Consider the following 18,826-nt stretch of genomic DNA (forward strand, 5'->3'; position numbering starts at 1 on the left):
AGCATGCGGGCATTTCACGCACATGTATTCGTGTAACCCATTAACTGACCGCAGGGGCCCCTTGCCCAGAGACAGAGATGAATCAGATCCTCGTCCTCCCCGTTAGCAGGGGCTGGGTCAGGTCAGGGCTGCCGCATGCTCAGGGATCACACATGGTGGGCTGCCCGGGACGCAGGCGAGGGAAGGGCAGCCGCAGAGCAGGGGCGTGTGTACTGAGGCGGGGCTTCCCCTCCCCGGCGTCTGCAGGTGCTGCAGGGTGGGAGGCTGGGGACTGGGAAGGACAGAGATGAACTTGGCCGTTCTGGACCTCGTTAGGCTTGGGTTGATGGCTGAGTTAAAAGAAGTGTTGGGGTCAGTGAGCAAATGCTGTCTTTCCAAAGTGGCGGGGGGAGGGGCACCAAGAAAGGGAGGGGTGGTTCCAGGGCAGTGCAAACTCCTGTGGATGGCAGGCCAGGCTTCTTGGTGAAGGTGGGTGCTTCTGGAGCATCTTGAAGGATGTGTCACTGTCCTTGGGTCGGGGAGATGGGGAGGGCGTACGGCCTGGGGAATGCCGCTGGGGTTGGGCGAGCAGGAGCCAGGGTGAGTTGGCTCCCTAGGAATGGCAGGCGGACTGCTTGGATTAGGGAGGGGCTGGGGAACCAGGGATAGCTGGGGACTAGGAGCAGGCCAGGATGTGAAGGACTTTCATGAGGTATGAGGAAGCTGTTTTTGGAGCCGGAAAGCTGGGAACCTTTTGAAAGGTCTTTTGGTTGGTGCCTTCATTCATCTGATCAGGATTTCTCCAGCACTTTCTGTATCTGGCACTGTGTTTGGTGCTGGGAGGTAAGAAGGGAGGCTGTATCCCATGCGGCCTGCAGAAAGAGAGGGGTCCCTGCCTTCCTCTGTCTCCCCCAGGACAGACGGGGGTTTCACCACACGGGAAGGAACCCGTTCTCTCAAGAGTCTGGGTCCCCGGGGCACTGCTCACCCCATTGTCTCTTCCTGTGCCTTTTTGCATCTGTTGAGTGCCAGGCTGTGCACGTGCGCGGGATCCCTGCAGAAGCGGTGATCTCTGAATGCAGAGTTGCAGGAGTGGATAGGTCGGCATGGCGACCAGAGTCTGGCACCAGGAGGAAGAGTGTGCTGTGCTACCCCGGGTGCCTGTCGGAAGGAGGGGGCGGACAGCCAGGACAGGGGAAACTGGGCAGGGGAGGAGGGGCTCGAGGCTGCAGGGGCAGGTGGGTGGGACTCAGGCTGCTGGAGTAGGAAACTGGGTGGTTCGTTGGTGGCCTACTCACTCATCATTCAGGGGTCATGCGCTCCTCATGCCTTCGCCATGCTCTGGGCCCGTGCTGGCGAGCAGTATGTCATCCTAGCCTTCAAGTGCTCCAGACAGCCCGAGGAGACAGGCCCGTGCACGGTCATTCTGCGTGGTGCTGTGTGCCCTGGGGGTAAGGATGGGCTCTAGGCATCGAGGGACAGACAGGGAACCCACCAGGTTGAGGGGTGAAACATGGGCATAGATAGGGGTAAGGAGGTCAGAATGGTGGGTACCATCATCTCCTATCCCCTAACCGCTGACCCAGGAGTTCCTTCATGAGACATCTTCTCTCCTGGTTACTGTAACAGAAGATTTGGGGAGCACAGTGAAGGAAGTTAATCATTTACTTCTGATGCGGCGAGTGTTCCCCACGCATCTGCCCTCGGCCACCAGGCCCTTAGCAAGTGCTAGGTCACAAAAGAGTCTTAGAAAATGGTGGGGAGAAAACCCAGCAGGCACTTCAGGGTCCTGGGGGTATGGAGAAGGGTCCCCCAAGTTAAGGCCACCTCTCAGTCACTCTCTGAATCTGAGGCTTCCCATTCTGCTCTCCTGGGAAGCTTTTGCAGATCTTGGTGTCTGGTCCCACAAAGCAGATTGGAGCCTTGGGGTAGACTGAGGCATCAGGGTTTGTACCAATTGCAGCGTGCCCCAGGCTGGGTGTCGGTGGGGGCAGGGGCAGCAAGGACATGGTGGCTTTGGGCTGTGGGCTGCCCTCTTGACCTGTGGTTTTTTCATTCTGGGTGCACGTTAGTGGTACCTGGGGAGCTGGGGAACTACTGATCTCTGGGGTTCCCAGGGATTCTCATGTGTGCCCAGGGCTGGAGACATAGCTGTTCTAGGACGTGTGCTTCTACCTGGGACAGGGCAGGGCACCCACGGACCAGCCGGGAGACAGGGCCCACTGAAGGCAGTCTGCCTGGGCTGAGCTGTCGGGCTTGACCGAGAGCTTACTGTCCCGGAGGCTCAGCCGAGCGGGTGGCGTGGGGTGGCTTGGCCCAGCCCTTCGCTGCCGGGACCCTGAACCCACGACCAAGGAGAATCTGTCATTTGTCCGGTTGATAAAGACAACTAAAGCTGCACTTGAATATGAATCTTCTTCAAGACCTGGCCAACTAAGGACTTTTCCCCCAATCCCTTCACAGTTTGTCATTAACGTGATCCCTGCGGTCTGTAGAACAGCACTCCTCTTAATGGATGAGTAGGAAATGCTCCTTTAATGAAGAGAGATGGGAAACTTGGCTCCTGTCGTTTACGGAGGGCTGACATGTACTCTAGTCTAGGACGTATCGTTCAACCACCATTAACGCGATTTAACGTTTCAATTCCATGCAAGCACGGCAGTAACTTTTTAAAAATTAGCACTGTAGAAAGTCGTATTTTTGGCTCCTTTTTAAAAACTATTTCAGAAACATCGAACAAAAACTAATTAAACATGCAACATTTATGCTGGTGAGCAGAATGGTGAAGAGTGATCAGTGAGGTGCTGGCGTCACTATTTTTTCTTGCAGCGTGTCAAAGTAGGTTCGCATGTGATCCCGTGGGAGGGAGCCACTGGATGCGTGTGTCACAGGGACAATTTCGATATAAGTATATGCAGGTATTATTGTTTTACATTTATGATTAGTGTTTTTATAGCATGCTAATATGGCAATTAAGTTTTCTGTAGTTCTGTCATTTAAAATTCATTGCATACTTGAATATGTTTCGTTTGCATAATTTCCAGTCTGGCTTAATTATCTGAAGGCCCCAACTTGCACATGTGTGTTTTCCTTTAGGGATGGGAGTGTCAGGAGTGTGTGTGTGGGACCTTTTTATTGCCTCTGTTCCCGTCATGACATCCTGGCCTTTTCGAATTTCTCTTTTAATAAGTGAGGTTAAAATCCGGGAATAGAGAGAAGGTGTGAGTCCTTGGTCACGGTCACTAAGAAGCCTGTGGTGGCACTGTGTGTAAAGGATGGAAGGCTGCTCACACCATTCCCTGGCTCATACCCCTCGTTGTCCCACCACCCTGGATGGAAGGCCGGCCCTGACCTGGCACACAGGGCCCCCCAGCGGTTGCTCCCCTCACCTGCCACGTGCTCTGGCCTTGCTGAGCGACAGCCTAGACAGGCTGCCCGGTGGGCTCAACACAGGCGTGTGACCTTTCTCGGGTGCCTGTTTCTCCCTCTGCACTGCTGTGTTCTCCAGCACCAGGGCCAACTCCAAACCAATCCAGAGCCCACCCAGAGCCGTGTGCTGATGCTTATTTGTCATGCGGTAGCGCAGACATCGTCCTTCCTGGCCCCCCAGGGCTGGGGCCCTCCTGGGGGATGGTGGTCCCGCTGCACTGCACAGCATTATTCACTCATTCGGCAAGTCTGCCCTGAGGATCTGTGGTGTGCCTCGCGGGGGCGGAGAGTGCTGTGAGCACGGGGCAAGAACTCCTGCCCTGCCGGAGCTCGGAGCTCCAGGTCTAGTGGGCGGAGGCAGGGTGGGCCGAGTCCCTGCATCTGACCAGATCTGAGAAGCACCTGGAGCGGGAGAGATTGCCCAGGTCAGAGTGGTGACTCGGAGGAGGGAGTGCAGGTGTCTGGGGGACGTGCGCTCCGGGCTGCTGCGTTCTTGGAGGAGACATTCATTGATTGCAGGATGTGTGCCCGTGGGTTGCATTGCAGGGAGCTGAGCTCCCACGATGATGCGCACAAGCCGAGGCAACACGTAGTCCGCTCCGACGCCACCGGGGCGGGGGCGGCGCTTAGAAGACGGCCCTGCTGTGGCGCGGCTGCCGCGGGCCCTCGCGCACAGACTGGAGGAGATCAGAGGCCAGCCCTGCTGCCGAGGTCGGGGCCGCTTGGCCTCTGCGGCCCGGGGGCTCGCGGCTCTGTCACAGCTGCCCAGCTCGCTGGCTAGCGCCGAGCAGCCTGCATCTGAGCCCTGTGTGGAGGTGGGGGTCCCGGCCCAGAAAATGGGAGTTCAGAGAGATGCCCTGAACTCGGGAGCCCGAGGGGCTGGCGGCCGTGCAGGGAGGGCGTCCGCCCCTGGGCAGGGGCATCATTAGAAGCCTTGGCAGCTTTCAGAGCTCAGGGTCAGGCTGTGCTCCACATCTCTGCCTCCTGGTGCTGAGCCCAGCGTGCGAGAGTCCGAGGGCCTGCGGGCCCAGGATGTGCGGAGCTCAGTGAAGGGTGCGTGTGTGTGTGTGTGTGTGTGTAGCTGACTCCACAGGGCAGGGACTCGAGACAGGTGCCCCTGAAGAGGGCCGGAAGGCTCAGGTAAGGGGCTGTGGAGGCGCTGGGCCTAGGCCCTGGCTGCAGCGTGCCCTCGGGCCCCTTAACCCTGGGCTCACTCACGAAACTCCTGAGCCTTTTCCTCTTCTCTAAGTGGAATGGCGTCCGCGGGCCCGCTGAGCAGGATCAAGGGCAGTGCTGGTGTAGCTCACTGCCCGCTCAGCAGCCTGGCTCCTCGGCCTGTGGCTGTGGCAACTTCTCCAGCAGATGACGGGGACTGGAAGTAGCGGTAAGGTCAGAAGGGTGTGGCGCATCCTGGTGGGTCTGGGCGGATGATCTCTGTAGGTGTCTCTGACGTGATGAAGCAATGTCCTCCCTCAGGTCTCGCCAGTGCGTGGAATGGTGGGCCCCCCAGCAGGGGCAGAAAGAGCGCCCCGTGTGGGGTGACGCACCGGCGTATTGGGGATGGTGCTTGGCGGGGGTGCTGGCCCCACAGGAGAACTCTGCTTAACCACAGTGCGGATCCGGGCATGGTTTCAAGGTGAAATGTGTAGGCACGGAATGTTGGTTGAAGGAAATTTTCTTGCAAAGGAATGAGAAAGCCTAATCATTAATGATTAATAAAAGGGTCTCTATTAAAGTTAGGAACTTGTCTTCATCAGAGGACATCATTAGTGGGGAGAAAAGGCAAGGCAAGGGGGGAGGAGGAGACACGCGCAGAGGGCTCACATGCAGACGATATAATAGATGCCTACAGGTGAGCACGGGCAAGGGAGGTGACCTCCTAGAAAATGGGGCTACACTTGTACATGCATTTCACAGATGAGGACACGCAGCGGCACCTGTCGGTCTTCTGGGAAATGCAGATGAAAGCCACCTTCCAACAGAGGCCTCCCAGGCCCGCTGGGACGGCCGAGATGAAGATCGATGGCACCAAGTGTTGGCAAGGATGTGGAGCCGTGGGTGCTTGCGTGCACTTCCCGTGGGAGCGTAATCACTCTGGAAGATTCTGTGGGAGGGTCTGTGAAAGGGAGGCTCAGCCAGGGGTCCTCCTCCTCGGTACATACCTACCGAGATGCGGATCACGTGTCATGAAGGACAGGAGCAGGAGTGTTCATAACGGAGAAAAGTAGCAGCCCAAACGTCTGTTAACGGTAGAACGGCTTTTGTACACGGGAGCACGCAAAGCTACTTCTAACATGCTACAAAAATAAACGACTTTTTCAAATGTAATGTTGAGTTTAAGCAGCCAGACAGAAAAAAATGATTCCATTTATATAAAGTTCAGAAATAGGCATAGTTTACCCCGGTGTTAGCAGTCAGGGATCTAGACACAGGGAGCTGGTGAAGGACAGTGATTGGGAGGCTCCCAGGAGGCCTCGAGGTGGGGTCAGTGTGTGATAATTCTGCACATTTTGGGTGAGTGTGTGCACACACACGTTCTGTTTCAGTGTGTTTATTAAGAAGCTGCTTAACTGGCGTGACCCGAGTGTGTTAAATGTGTGCGAGAGTGTAATTGATAACAGTAGATGCACATGGAAATGCCTTCAGAAAAGAAAGGGAACAGAGGCACTCACACAACTGAAAAGCTGTGGCTGGATTCAGGCCCATGTCATCGTCAAGGCCGGTGCCTCTCTTAGCCCAGTGCTCCTTCTGCTCGGGTCTTCACGGTGTACCTGCAGCCTGTGGTTCTCCTGTGTGGTCACAGGGTGGCTGCCACAGCTCCGGTCTCTGCACGTCTGCTTTTATTAGTATCATTATTAAAAGGCTTACTTACTAGAGGGGGAGGGGAGAGAGAGAGAGAGACAGCATGTGTACACGAGCGGGATGGGCACAGGAAGAGGGAGAGAGAGGATCTCAAGCAGACTCCCTGCTGAGTACAGAGCCCGACGCGAGGCTCGATCCCAGGACCCTGAGATCATGGCCCGAGGTGAAATCAAGAGTCAGCTGCTCAACTGACTAAGCCACCCAGGCGCCCCAGATGTGGGAGGATTTTAAAAGGGAGAAAGTACCATATAGGATATATTTGTTCATCCATTCCCTCACTTGCTCGTACATGAATTCACTTAATAAAAATTTGACTGCCCCGTGGCTGGCACAGTGAGGGGCTGGCTCTGAGGGAGTCTCTCGCCGGGTGCTGCTGGAGCGCTGTGTGGCCAGCCCCGCCTCGGGTGTCAGGCCAGGCCTCCTGGAGAAGGACCATCGGAGAGACGCTTGAGGGACGAGCAGGAGGTAGCTGGGTCAAGCTTTAAAACATCTGGGGAGGAAGCAAGGAGAGAATCTTTCTTTCTTTCTTTCTTTCTTTCTTTCTTTCTTTCTTTCTTTCTTTCTTTCTTTCTTTTTTTTTCTTTTCTTTCTTTCTTTTTTAAAGATTTTATTTATTTATTTGACAGAGACAACCAGCGAGAGAGGGAGCACAAGCAGGGGGAGTGGGAGAGGAAGAAGCAGGCTTCCAGCAGAGGAGCCTGATGTGGGGCTTGATCCCAGAATGCCGGGATCATGCCCTGATCCAAAGGCAGATGCTTAATGACTGTGCCACCCAGGCGCCCCGTCTGGTAGTTTCTTAGGAAGCGAAACATCACCTGCACGGTGAGCCAGGAAGTCCACTCCCAGGTGTGGAACCATGAGAAATCAAAGTGTGTAGCCATAAAAATCGCACAAGAGTATTTATCAGAAGCCTTATTCATAATAGCCCCAAACCAGCACGGCCCGCTAACTGCCCCATCTGTACTGTGGAATACTGCTCGTAAGCCAAGGAAGTCAGCTGGCTCACGCTTCAGTCTGGATGAGTCACAAAGACCGTAGGCTGAGTGAAAACAAAGCGTGGGCCCCCAGGTGATTCCATGTGCGTGAAGTTCTAGGCCAGACCTCAGTGCTCCCTGGGGAGGGGGTGAGCAGCTCCCCAGGGTCTCCGGTTGAGAGTGCAGGGTGGACGGCTGCGGGCACAGGGACGGTTTTGGGGTGATAGAAATGCTCTGTCGCTTCATTGGGGTAGTAATTACACAGCTGTGTACCCTTGTCCAGGGTCACGTAACTGTTTACTTAAAAGAGGCACATTTTATATGTGATAGGTCAATAATGTTGATTTAAAAAGGAGAAACAAAGAAATAAAAAGCATCTAAAACACCAGGCAGTGTGGCCATGAGTCTGGGCTCTTCATGACCACCCGGAGCTGCCTGGTGCTTCTGGGTTTGAGTTCTCTTTATGTACTGGGGCTGCAACCGCCAGGCACCCAGGGGTCTCTGGAGAGAGGAGAACATTTGCATAGGCGACCGTCTGTGCATGTGTATGTGTATTACGTACACACGTGTGCGTACAGGCCTCTGTCTATGTCGTGTGTATGTGTGAGCATGCACACGCACACACATGTTCTGTTGTCCTACGACCGTGCAGACTTCTCAATCCTTTGAGGCACACGAGGCACTTAGAGCCAGGATCTCGTCTCAGTGCTGCTTTAGAAGAGCACGAGGACCAGCCTGCTCGGAGGCTCCGGTCTGACTCCCACGCTATGGCCGTGAGTCCGGTGTGGCTGGCCCGGTGAAGGCTGCGTGTGTCCGAGCCTTAGGGGCCAGCCAGCGGATTTCCTTGATGTCTGTTTCTGTTTTTACAACTCATTTATGCCCTCCCATGTCCAGTTTCAGAATGCCATTTCAGCTTGGTGAATCAGCATTAACTATACACACTTTTTGTTTTTGTTCTTTTTCTCACCCAGGGTTACCTTCCTGCCAATGTGGATCGAAGACCAGCCACTCTCCAGAGAAAACAGAAAGAATATTTTGCTTTTATTGAGCACTATTACGACTCTCGGAATGATGACGTTCACCAGGACACCTACAGGCAGGTGGGCTCCTCTCCCATGTTTCATGCTGTGTGAAGGACTTTAACGGTGATGGTTGGTAGGGGGGAGTGTTCTCTCTAGCGTGTCCCGAATTGGGTCACAGATTAGCGTTTTCTAATAAATAAACTTGAGAATGAATAACGGTATGCCTCTAATAGTAGTATTAGTATAACCATAATAAAAGTATGCTTATCTCTGGCTCCTTCTACAAAAGTGAACAGGTTGTTTTTATTTATTTTTATTTTTATTTTTATTTTTATTTATTTATGTGACAGAGAGACAGCCAGCGAGAGAGGGAACACAGCAGGGGGAGTGGGAGAGGAAGAAGCAGGCTCCCAGCGGAGGAGCCTGATGTGGGGCTCAATCCCGGAACGCCGGGATCACGCCCTGAGCCGAAGGCAGACGCTTTAACGACTGCGCCACCCAGGCGCCCCGAAAAGGGTGTTTTTAATTGGAGTTACAAAACGGATGCCCACGATCCCTTGCCAGGACCCCAAGACCTGGCTCAGGAGCGGGGGGCTCTTCTTGGCTCAGTGAGCCGCCATCTGGCCTAAAGGCTCGGGAGCAGGCATTTGCCTGGGTCGACCAGAGGAGAGTCTCTGTGGGCTTTGTGGGCGCTGGGCCCCCTGGGGCACTGAGGGATGGGATTTAGATGGACGACAGCTGTGCCCGTCAGCTGGATTCGGGGGTACACAGTTCAGTCCATAGCAACACGTGTGGCCACTTAATCGTTTCTGCTGTTTAGTTTAGTACCAAATGGGTATAATTATGGCTTCTTGAACAGTCCATTGACAGACGGTGTGTATAATGGGAAAAGTACTTACAATTGATTTACAGTTCACAGTACATTCAGAATTTGCTATTAGAATAGCTCTTTGAGGGCTTTGTAATTCTCACTGTCTTTGTAATATGTGAGAATTCAGAATGGTTTGTGCTACGTTCATCCATTCCCTTGTTTATTTTTGTGCTCCACTTAAACAAAAAGGTAGTTCTTAACTGCTAGCTCTGCGTCCTGTTTCTGAAATTGACTTCTGACTTTCCTGAGACATGTCAGTACCGAGTATTTCCTTTTGGAAATCCTTCTTCTAGGTGAAGGAGCCTTGCCAAATTTTTCTGCCTCAGAAGTGGGCAGTCCACATCTCGCTGTCATTTTGGTGTAGATCTGTTAGAAAGCTCCAAAGACAGGCCTTCCCTCTGACTGGTAACCAGACGTTCTATAAGGTTAATGGATTCTGGGGGAATACTTCCTCATGGATGGGGTACGGTGGAGCTTGGGAGAAGGATTGTCATGCTTAGGAGCGAGGACCAGGAAGAGGGCAGGAACCCGCTTGTGTTGCCTCCCGGGGTGGGGCCCGTCTGCCTCGGGCCCCTCTCCATTGGGCCCATCCTTAGCCTCTCCCGAGCGGCTCCGGGGCATAAGAAACTGATTTGAGAGAGGTTGCATTCGGATTTGGTTAGGGAAGTAGCAGGCTACCTGGTTTTTCTTTCCACTTCACTAATTTTAGGGAATGGGCCAACTTGGTATTGTTTTGAATATGTTTCTCATGAATTTTCATTCAAGAAAAAGACTTCCAAAGGATGACACCGGCATCTATCTATAAGATTTACCAAGCTGTATTCTATTATGAATTTCGTAAGGGAAAGTTAATTAAAAACGGGTTACATGCATCTTTATTCAGTTACCGTGATAGGTAATAAAAAGCTTCCATATTACTGTGAATTCCGCAAATGTTTCGGCATTAATATAGCTGAGAACAGCGTAGCCCGTGGCAGTTTGGTTGGCCCGCTGGCCTTGCAGAGCCGCCTCCTGGAGGTGGACCCCGTGCTGTCTTTGCTGCTTCTGTCTCAGACGCGCTGTTTGTCCAGGCAGAGCCTGGTCTGGTCTGGGGCTCGGGCAGGCTCCTGTCTCCCTGCTGCCCACTGCTGGGGGTTGTCCCGCCCTCCCACACGGCGGGGAGGCGGCAGGAGCGCGGGGCCGCGGCCTGCTTTCACATCCCTCTGTGTCCTCTGTTCATGTGCTCAGGTGTCTGATGGAAGACGTCATGCCCAGAGCACACAGAGTTGGTCAGATTCGAGATTCACCCGGTGTGTCTCCCTACTCCGGGAGTTCTGCAGACCGTCATGGCCTCCCCTACACCTCTGTCCTAGACATGGGGGGCACAGAGAGCCCCCCGTGTCCACCCTCCTGTAGCGCCCCCTCTCAGGTTGGACCTCCTCCTCCCATTGGCACAGACGACAGCGGTGGAGGTATGGTGCTTGCTGTCCTTGCCACTCAGCAGGCACGTGACAGGCAGCTCTTCTGTAGGAGGGGACAGACGTGCCTGAGTGTGATGGCACGGGGGCAGGGTTCTGAGGGTGGCGCTCGAGGACAGCCTGGTGCAGGCTAGAGTCCTCTGGCCCCCAGTCTGGACAGTATGCCCCTCCCTCCCAGCACCACTCCCCGCAGCCTCCTTCGCGTAGCCTGTTGCACGCACGTCTCTGTTTCCTTGGTTCCTCCCCGTGTTGCTCGGAGGGCTTGGGGCTGATCGATTCCCATGTTGCTCTCGTCCGGCTCCTTACCTGTCACTTTCCTTTCCCCTTCCTTCATTGCTGCCCATGGTCCATGCTCCCCGAACGCTGAGTCCAGTGGCCCCCGGCTCCCTCCCGGGTCTATGCCCTGGCTGGGTGCTGCCGAGGGGCTGCTGGTTTCCAGGTTCCCCCCTGAGGGAAGAGCCCCAGGCCGGAGCCCGTTAGTGGGGAAGCAGCCCCCATGCCTCTGAATGGCGCGGTTGCCGGGGCTCCCTAGGCTCTTGATCCACCTTGTGTGCTCTTCACCGGTAGCCCTTTGAGGTATGGCAGACACCTTCTAGACAAGGACACCAAGCCCCGGGGCCTCCGTGATGTGTGAGGACACTGTTGTGGTCCTGTGGATAGTAGGATCCTCGTGGTCACGTCTGAAGACGGGGGGATGGACCTGAACCGTAGACTCCCTCTTGGCATTAAAATGTGCGCACCTTCCTTTAGCCTCCTTGGACCTTTCCCTGGGTGATGGGGATGGTCACCATGTTGGTCCTTGGGGGATATTCGTGTGGGATGTCGGGAGCCAGCCCGTGATGCCAGCTCAAGCCCTGAATGTTCTTACTTGGTTGCTGCTTGAACGTGTGGGTGCTTTCCTGTGCAGCGTGGGGGACTTCGTGGTAACTCACATCAGGCGGTGGCCAAGTGGGGGTCAGCAGAGGTTTTCAGGTGCTTCCTTTGAGAAGTGCCCTGGATCCCCACGGACTCTGCGAAGTAGAAGAATGTGGCCTGGGTGCCGGGAAGAAGCTGTCACAGCCGAGAACTTGTGCGCAGTCGATGCCCCTGAATTGCTGCCCGTGTCAGAGGCTGGAGATCAATGTTCACTAATTGCTATGGATTATGTTGCTGAAGAGCCGAGGGCCGCTCTCTCCCTCGTCACGCAGCAGGCACTGCTTGGTTGGGAAGGGTCAGGCAAGCCTCCACGCAGGGCCTGGGGGAGCCCCGTTCAGGAAGAACCTGCCATGTCCTCTGGAGCCAAGCTCGGTGACAGAAGGAATTTGTGTTTTCAGAGCGGGAGCGGGTTAGAGTCCAGAGTAAATTCATGGCTGTCGTTAAGGATTGTTGTTTCAGTCACATGCTTATAATGCCATTCGTCACCTTGTAAAATAATACATCTTTCTCCTGCATCTCCAGATTCACATAGACATCCCTCGAATGAGTCCAGAAGCATTAATACTTCAACCCAAAGTGACAGAGGTAAGAGCCGGGATCGTGAAATGCCTGTGCAGGGTATTTCCCTCTGTCGGGGTGGCGGGGCCCCATGAACTAGCGAGATGGTTGGTGCAGTTAGGGTGCTTATCCACCACAGGTTTGGGGGTAGCCCTTGTGAACATAGTCATGGACAGGAATCGCTGATTGTTTTGAAAATACTTTGTGTGTAATATCGACGCATATAGAAGGTACGGGTGTGTGTAGCTGAGCGTACACTCGTGTCCACCCCCACTGAGGGCCGAGAACCCCACTCACGTTGGACCCATCGTGTTGGAGAGACTCCCGGTTCTCACCTTGCACTCGAGAGGCCCCCAGGACATGACCAGCCTCTTGACTCTGTGATTCCCCACGACCTCCGCACGTGTGGTGTGGTGTGGTGGCCAGTCCGCATCCAGGAAGCAGTGGGGGCCGCGTCCTTCCTCCGGTAGCCTCGTCCCTCCGCAGCTTGTGTTCTTCCTCCACATTAGTGTCTCAGGTTCAGCTGATCTGTGTGTCCAGTTGTAGAGTAGTCCATCATTTAAATATTTAAAAACTTCTGCGGCCTTTTTCTCGTTGCCAGACATTTGGGTGGTGTCTCACGTTCTGTGATCGGGACCTTCAGGCACATTCTCGCAGGTGCCCACAGGCAGGAGTTTCTCTGGGGCATTGCCAAAGACGTGATACGGTTGTGTGCAGGGGTGTAGGCTTGTCGAACCTGTCCCAGGTGCGCTGCACTCCTCACATGCTCGCCTGCAGGGTGAGTCCCGTGCTCCGCGTCCTGCCAGGACTTCCCACGGGCATTCTTATTGTGGCCTTCGTCTGCGTGTCTCTTCTTCCTGGTGGCGACGAGCACCTCTTCCTAGATTTATGGGCTCCTGGGTTTCCTCTTCTGCGAGATGCTTGCTTCTGTCTTTTGCCCATTTTTCTTTTGGGTTGTTGATCTAATTTTTTATTGGCTGCTGATCTTTATGTGTTAGGGATTCTAAATCTTTGTCAGTTTGAGTGTCACGTGTGTCCTCTTCCACACTGTGGCCACTCTTCACTTCCTTCTTGGTGGCCATTGATGACCAGAAGTTCCTCATTTCCATGTGGTCGAACTTCTCTGTCTCTTCTTTCTTTCTTTATGGTTAGTGCTCATGTGCTTTTCTTAAGAAATCTCTCTATATTTCACACAGTGCCTCTCCCATGGTCTCACATGAAAGTTTTAACGTTTGCCCTCCATACCTGTGCGTTCCATGCGTCTGTCATTGCCCGCTGTGCAAGAGGTGAGGTGCGCGATGTGAGGTAGGGATCCAGTGAACTATCAGCCCATAAAGGGACCCGTCGGGCCTGGTTGCCACCTTGTCTGCCCACGTTTGCAGCCTCCCTTCTGTTGTTCGTCCTTCTCACATGTGCACACGTGTTTCTGTGGTCTCTGTTTTGTCCAGAATTCAAGGTGTCTTCCCACAACACCACACCTGCCAGTGAGTTCGGTTGCGTCCTGGGTGTCTCTGCGCCCCCCCTTTCCCCGCTAGGCCTCTGGCCCGTGCACACCCATCTGAGCCTCACAGTCAGACGGCCCGGCTTCCGTGTGCCCCGTTGGTGTTTACTGTCTGCTGGTTGTGTGGCGGGAGCTGCACGGAGTCCGGAGACCAGTTTGCGAGGATGGACGTGTTCATGAAACCCAGTCTCCGTTGTCACGAACATGCGGATTCTCTGTGTTCTAGGCCATGTCAGTATAGTTTTGGAATGTGCTCCATGGAAGGGCTTGTGTGTGCCAGCGAGAGAGGGAACACAAGCAGGGGGAGTGGGAGAGGAAGAAGCAGGCTCATAGCGGAGGAGCCTGATGTGGGGCTCGATCCCATAACACCGGGATCACGCCCTGAGCCGAAGGCAGATGCTTAACCGCTGTGCCACCCAGGCGCCCCTTGTGTGTGTTTTATTAGATTCATTCTTACCATATTTTTTGTTGCTCTTATAAACAGTATCTCTTTAAAATGGAATTTTTTACTGCTCGAGATATTTGCTTTTGCATCTCTATTGCTTCCGTAAATGCACTTTTAAACTTTGCTGTTGCTTGTATGTTTGGTAAGTTTGTTGAACAAAAATCCTGGATTATGAAAGCAAAAGTGCTTCTAGATTATAGAACACAAAAGGAGAAAATTAGCCTTCCACATAAATAGTCATTTTGAGACACTTCTTCCTGATTGTCTTTTTCAGCAAGTTGTACTTACCGTATCTGGAAAACAAAGATAACATATTGTTACCTCTTTTTTATTATTATTATTATTATTATTATTATTATTATTTTTAAAGATTTTATTTATTATTATTATTATTATTATTATTATTATTATTATTATTATTATTAATCCTGGAACGCCGGGATCACGCCCTGAGCCGAAGGCAGACGATTAACCGCTGTGCCACCCAGGCGCCCCTTATTATTATTTTTTTTAATGGAAGATGGAGTCGGCCACAGACTTTTGGTTTATTTTGTTTTTCTGTTTTTCCCGACACTCGACACCTTCCTTGTAGAGCAGAGCTCACAGGCTCTTGGTTCCGGAGCCGGGATGTAGTCACCGTAGTGGGTGCTGATTGGTCTGCTTGTCTGGGACGTCCTGGGACCCGGGTCCCACTGCTTTGAGGCACCTTTTCCCTGGCAGCCGCTCTCTCTCTGTTAAGCGATTTCTCGCTCTGCATTCAGCGTGCGTCCCCTGGAGCTTCAGACCCTGCCCAGGCCCCCGCTCAGCAGGGCAGTGCCACCCGAGGGGCTGCTGGGCTCCCCAGGAGGCCGTGGGGTGTAGGCGGGCTGCCGCGCAGAGGAGAGGGCCATTTGGGCCCAGCTCTGGGTGCGTGGGGAGTGAAGGGATGAGCAAGGGGCTTGAGGAGAAGTATGGTCTTGTGATCGGCAGTAGGCAAACCCGGGTCTAGTTCCTGGTATTGGGGAGGCTCGGCCTAGGGGTTGCTGCAACAGTCAGTGGCCTGAACGCACAGAAGGGTGTTCCTGTCTCAGGCATGACCTCGCTGGCCATGAGGCGGCTGCTCCTCTGTGCTTGGCTTCCCCCTCGTGGCCCCCGCTGGCTACTCTGTCGAGCTCTCTGCATCCCATTTGTCTTCAAGCAGCAGGAAGGAGAAGACACGCAGAGAAGGACATGCCCCTCCCTTTCCAGCTGTTTTGTAGAAGTTGCTTGCAGTTCTTCTCACACCCCATGGCCAGAGCTGAGTCACGCTGTCCTCGGTGTATGGAACCGGGAAAGTGTAACTCCGATTGTGCTTGGTCTGTGTGCCTTCCTGAAGTCTGGGGCTTCTGACTGCTTGGGAAGAAGGGTTTTGGCGTTTCCCCCCATCCATCCACACACTCCCTTATTCATTCAGTAGGCGAGACCCAGTTCTGCTCTGCTTGTTCTCCCTCTGCCCTGTCCTCTTCCTCCCGTGGCTGGACGTACAATAAAATTCACCCATTTTAGGTATACAGTTAGATTAGTTTTGATACCTGTAGGTAGGAGTATGGCAACTACCCGAATCATGATCTAGAACATTTCCATCACCCTGAAAAGTTCCCTTTGCTGTCCGCCTCCCACCCCACTGTGCCCCTGTGAAGTACTGATCCGCGTTCTGTCTCTAGAGTTTTGCTTTTTAAGAATTTCCTACGAAGGGAATCCTACGAATGGCAGCCTTCCGTGAGTGGCTTCTCTTCGTGCTCAGACACGCGTCTGCGTCGTCACGTGTTGCTGCTAAGTGGGACTCTGTTGTCTGGGTGTGTTCCTCAGTGTGGTTACCCACTGGCCAGTACTCGATGGGTACTCAGGCTCTTTCCAAGTGTGGGTCATCGCAGATTTGCTGCAAACCTTCTTGTAGGGTGCCAGTGAGGGCACCTGTGTCCCTCTGTGCTGAGTACCTGGCCGAAGGGTGGTTGTGTGGGAGTGTATGTGTACATGTTTCATGAGAAGCTGACAGACTAGTTTCCACAGTGGCTGTCCTGGCCTGCCTCCCCCCAGCGGGTGCGAGAGTCCCGGCCTGCATCCCCCCAGTGGGCGCAAGGGTCCAGGCCTGCATCCCCCCAGCGGGCGCAAGGGTCCAGGCCTGCCTCCCCCCAGCGGGCGCCAGGGTCCCGGCCTGCCTCCCCCCAGCGGGCGCGAGGGTCCCGGCCTGCCTCCCACCAGCGGGCGCGAGGGTCCCGGCCTGCATCCCCCCAGCGGGGAGTGAGAGTTCTTGCCCCACATCCTTGTCAGTCCTTGGTATTACCAGCCTTTTCAGTTTTGGCCAGTTTTCAGTGGGTGTGTAATGCTGTCTTGTGGGTCACAGTTTGCAGCTCCCTGGTGACGGATGGTGTTGAGCATCTTGGCCTATGCTGATTTGCCATGTGGAGGTCTTCTTTGATGACCTGTCTGTTCCATTTTTGCTCGCTCTGTAATTGCTTTTCAGACCTTTCGCTTGCCTGTTCCCTGGGCTAGTTCAGCCTGGAAATCCCTGTTTTATAGAAGCTCAGCTGGATTTGGAGGCCTCTGGACTTGTTGAAGTGCTGATAGGAAGGTTTTGAAAGGAGCAGTGGATGGCGTAGGGCCGGACGGCCATCGTGCAGCTGCTCCCCGCCAGAAAGCAGAAGGAGAGCTGGAGCCAGCGACCTTTGTCGGGAGGTCACCGCCCCTCCCCGAGGGCGAATGGGTCCCAGGAGGACCGCAGACCTTCTAGCTCCAGCCTCGGCTCACAGCTACCTGTCCAGTGAACAGCTGACCGGATTCTTCTTTCTCTTACCTGTGACATGAGTGTCTGGTTCCCTCTGGGCCTTCAGATCTTACTGGGAGGTTGTCTTGTCCGAGGTGCTGNNCCTGACGACGCTCTTATGATGCCTCCTGTGGGATTGTGTCTGACTTCTTGTTTATGACGTGACTCACCCTACCTGTTTGTCTGCTCCCCAAGAGCGGGGCTGGGGCCCTGGCTGTGTCCTGGGTGCCCGAGCATCTCCTGGAACCTCGTGGGATTTAGGAGAGTGCGTTGAAATTGATAATTAATGTTTTTATCCAGCGTTGTTATTTGAAAGTAAAATTCAAAACTTTTTGGCTCCTTTTTTTTTTTTTTTTTAATCTTCTGTCCAGTGTTGAACAAATTAGATCTGTTACATTAAAAAATACGAATTCTGACCGGTGGCCCTATGGCTGCTATGGTGGGTGCGGCAAGTTTATTAGAAGAACCATATTGAAATATCGCTGCTGGGCCTTTTGTCCTGAGAAGTTCATCATCTACCGAGTGACTTCGCCTCCGTGGTTATTACATTATCTGCCCTCTGGTTATCTGCTTCTTAGAGCAGTTTCACAAATTAGGGAAATAAGATGCTTTTTCCAATTAGCCATGCAGAAGTGATGTCTCATTACATTTCAGCAGACACACAGGATAATGAAACATGCAGGCTTTTTAAGCCACATTATTTATGTGCAGTTTTTAGAATGAGGGTGATGAGTTTTCCACGGCCCTGAAGGGTGGGCATCTTCTAGGAGGCACACAGCAGTGCAGCACGGAGACGTTCGGAGTGGGCTCCTGCCTGCGGTCGTGCACTTGCTGTGCCCTTGCTCGGAGCCGCGTGTGCCCTGCCACAGCTGGGCCAGTAGTAGCCGGAGGAAGACCGCTTCTGGAGGCTCTGGAGTTGGCTCTGGCCACCAGCGGTCTGGGGCCACATCCAGGTGGGTTCCTGGCATGTGCACATGGAGGACCCCTTAGCAGCCCGCTCTGCGTGGCCGACCCCCGAGGCCTCGGCCTGAACTGGCCAGGTCAGCTCCACCTGGTCCCGCCACGGCAGGCCTGGCAGTGCCCCTTTGTTGCCTGCAGCAGCCCGTTTAGAGTCTCTGTCCCGTTAGACCTCGCTCGGAGGGCCAGCAGCCTGCACGCTGGCGTCTTTCCTCCTGGCTGCCTGGCAGGGGTCTCTTGGGTCGTATCTGTGAATCTCTGAGCTGTCTGCTGGGATTCTGGCCATGGCTGGGCTCCCGGCTTTGTCTTGTCAGACTCTGTGAGGACGGGGCCCAGGGCCCCTTCCTTCCGCCGTCCTTGCGGTGGTGCCTGGTGTGTGGCATGGTGGATGAATGATGCCACATTAAATCACACACTCCTCCCACATGGGTATTCTGTGGGTCCTTTCACAGGAGAGGTGATGCTGGAGGGTCCTCCCAGCTGCAGGCGTTGGGCGTGTTCAGTGTTCCCCCTCTGCAGCTTCTCCCTCCTCATCTCTTCATTTGGGCTCATAATTGGGCCGTTCCCTCCCCCAGAGGTGGGGATGCGTTTGTGAGAGCCCCCGAAGTACTTATTTGTTATATAATCAGTTCCCTAACTCTCCTGGTATGTATTTTGGGAATCCTATCCATAGATCTGTTCTTTTCTGTCTCTGTTTTTATGGTAAAACATGTCAGAGCAGAAGGATCTCTATAACGTATATGTCCAGATTCAGAGAGACAAGCAAGCGTCAACCTACAGATGCTCACTGTTAGCTGAAGAGAGAGAAGGCCCCGCTGTGTCCCCCCCAGACACTTCCCTGTCTCCCAGCAAGTGACCATTCTCTTGTATTTTGGTTGACTATTCTCTTGCTTTTCTGTCAGGTTTTATCATGTGTTTATATGCGTATGTATGTTTTTACCTTTTTTAGTTTTTATTTTGTAGTAGGGTTATTGTCAATATATTTGTGGGTGCTCTTCTGTCACAGCATTTGGTTTTCAGGGTCACCCACCGATGCGTGTGGTTGGCGTTCGTTTCTCGGTGCCGTGCCCCCCC

At 53.8% G+C, this 18,826-nt stretch overlaps 1 protein-coding gene across 2 annotated transcripts in view; it reads left to right on the forward strand.

Moving 5' to 3' along the window:
• TBC1D22A (TBC1 domain family member 22A) overlaps positions 1–18,826 on the forward strand; it is a 318,127-nt gene that overhangs the window by 89,195 nt on the left and 210,106 nt on the right. For both annotated transcript variants that reach the window (XM_040637731.1, XM_040637730.1), the window contains exons 6-7: positions 8,216–8,344; positions 12,032–12,094. In XM_040637731.1, coding sequence (XP_040493665.1) covers positions 8,216–8,344; positions 12,032–12,094 — 192 coding nt within the window. The remainder of the gene's footprint in view (positions 1–8,215; positions 8,345–12,031; positions 12,095–18,826) is intronic.

The sequence above is a fragment of the Ursus maritimus genome, unplaced genomic scaffold (genome assembly GCF_017311325.1).
Source record: "Ursus maritimus isolate PB19 unplaced genomic scaffold, ASM1731132v1 scaffold_21, whole genome shotgun sequence".
Classification (NCBI taxonomy): Eukaryota; Metazoa; Chordata; class Mammalia; order Carnivora; family Ursidae; genus Ursus; species Ursus maritimus.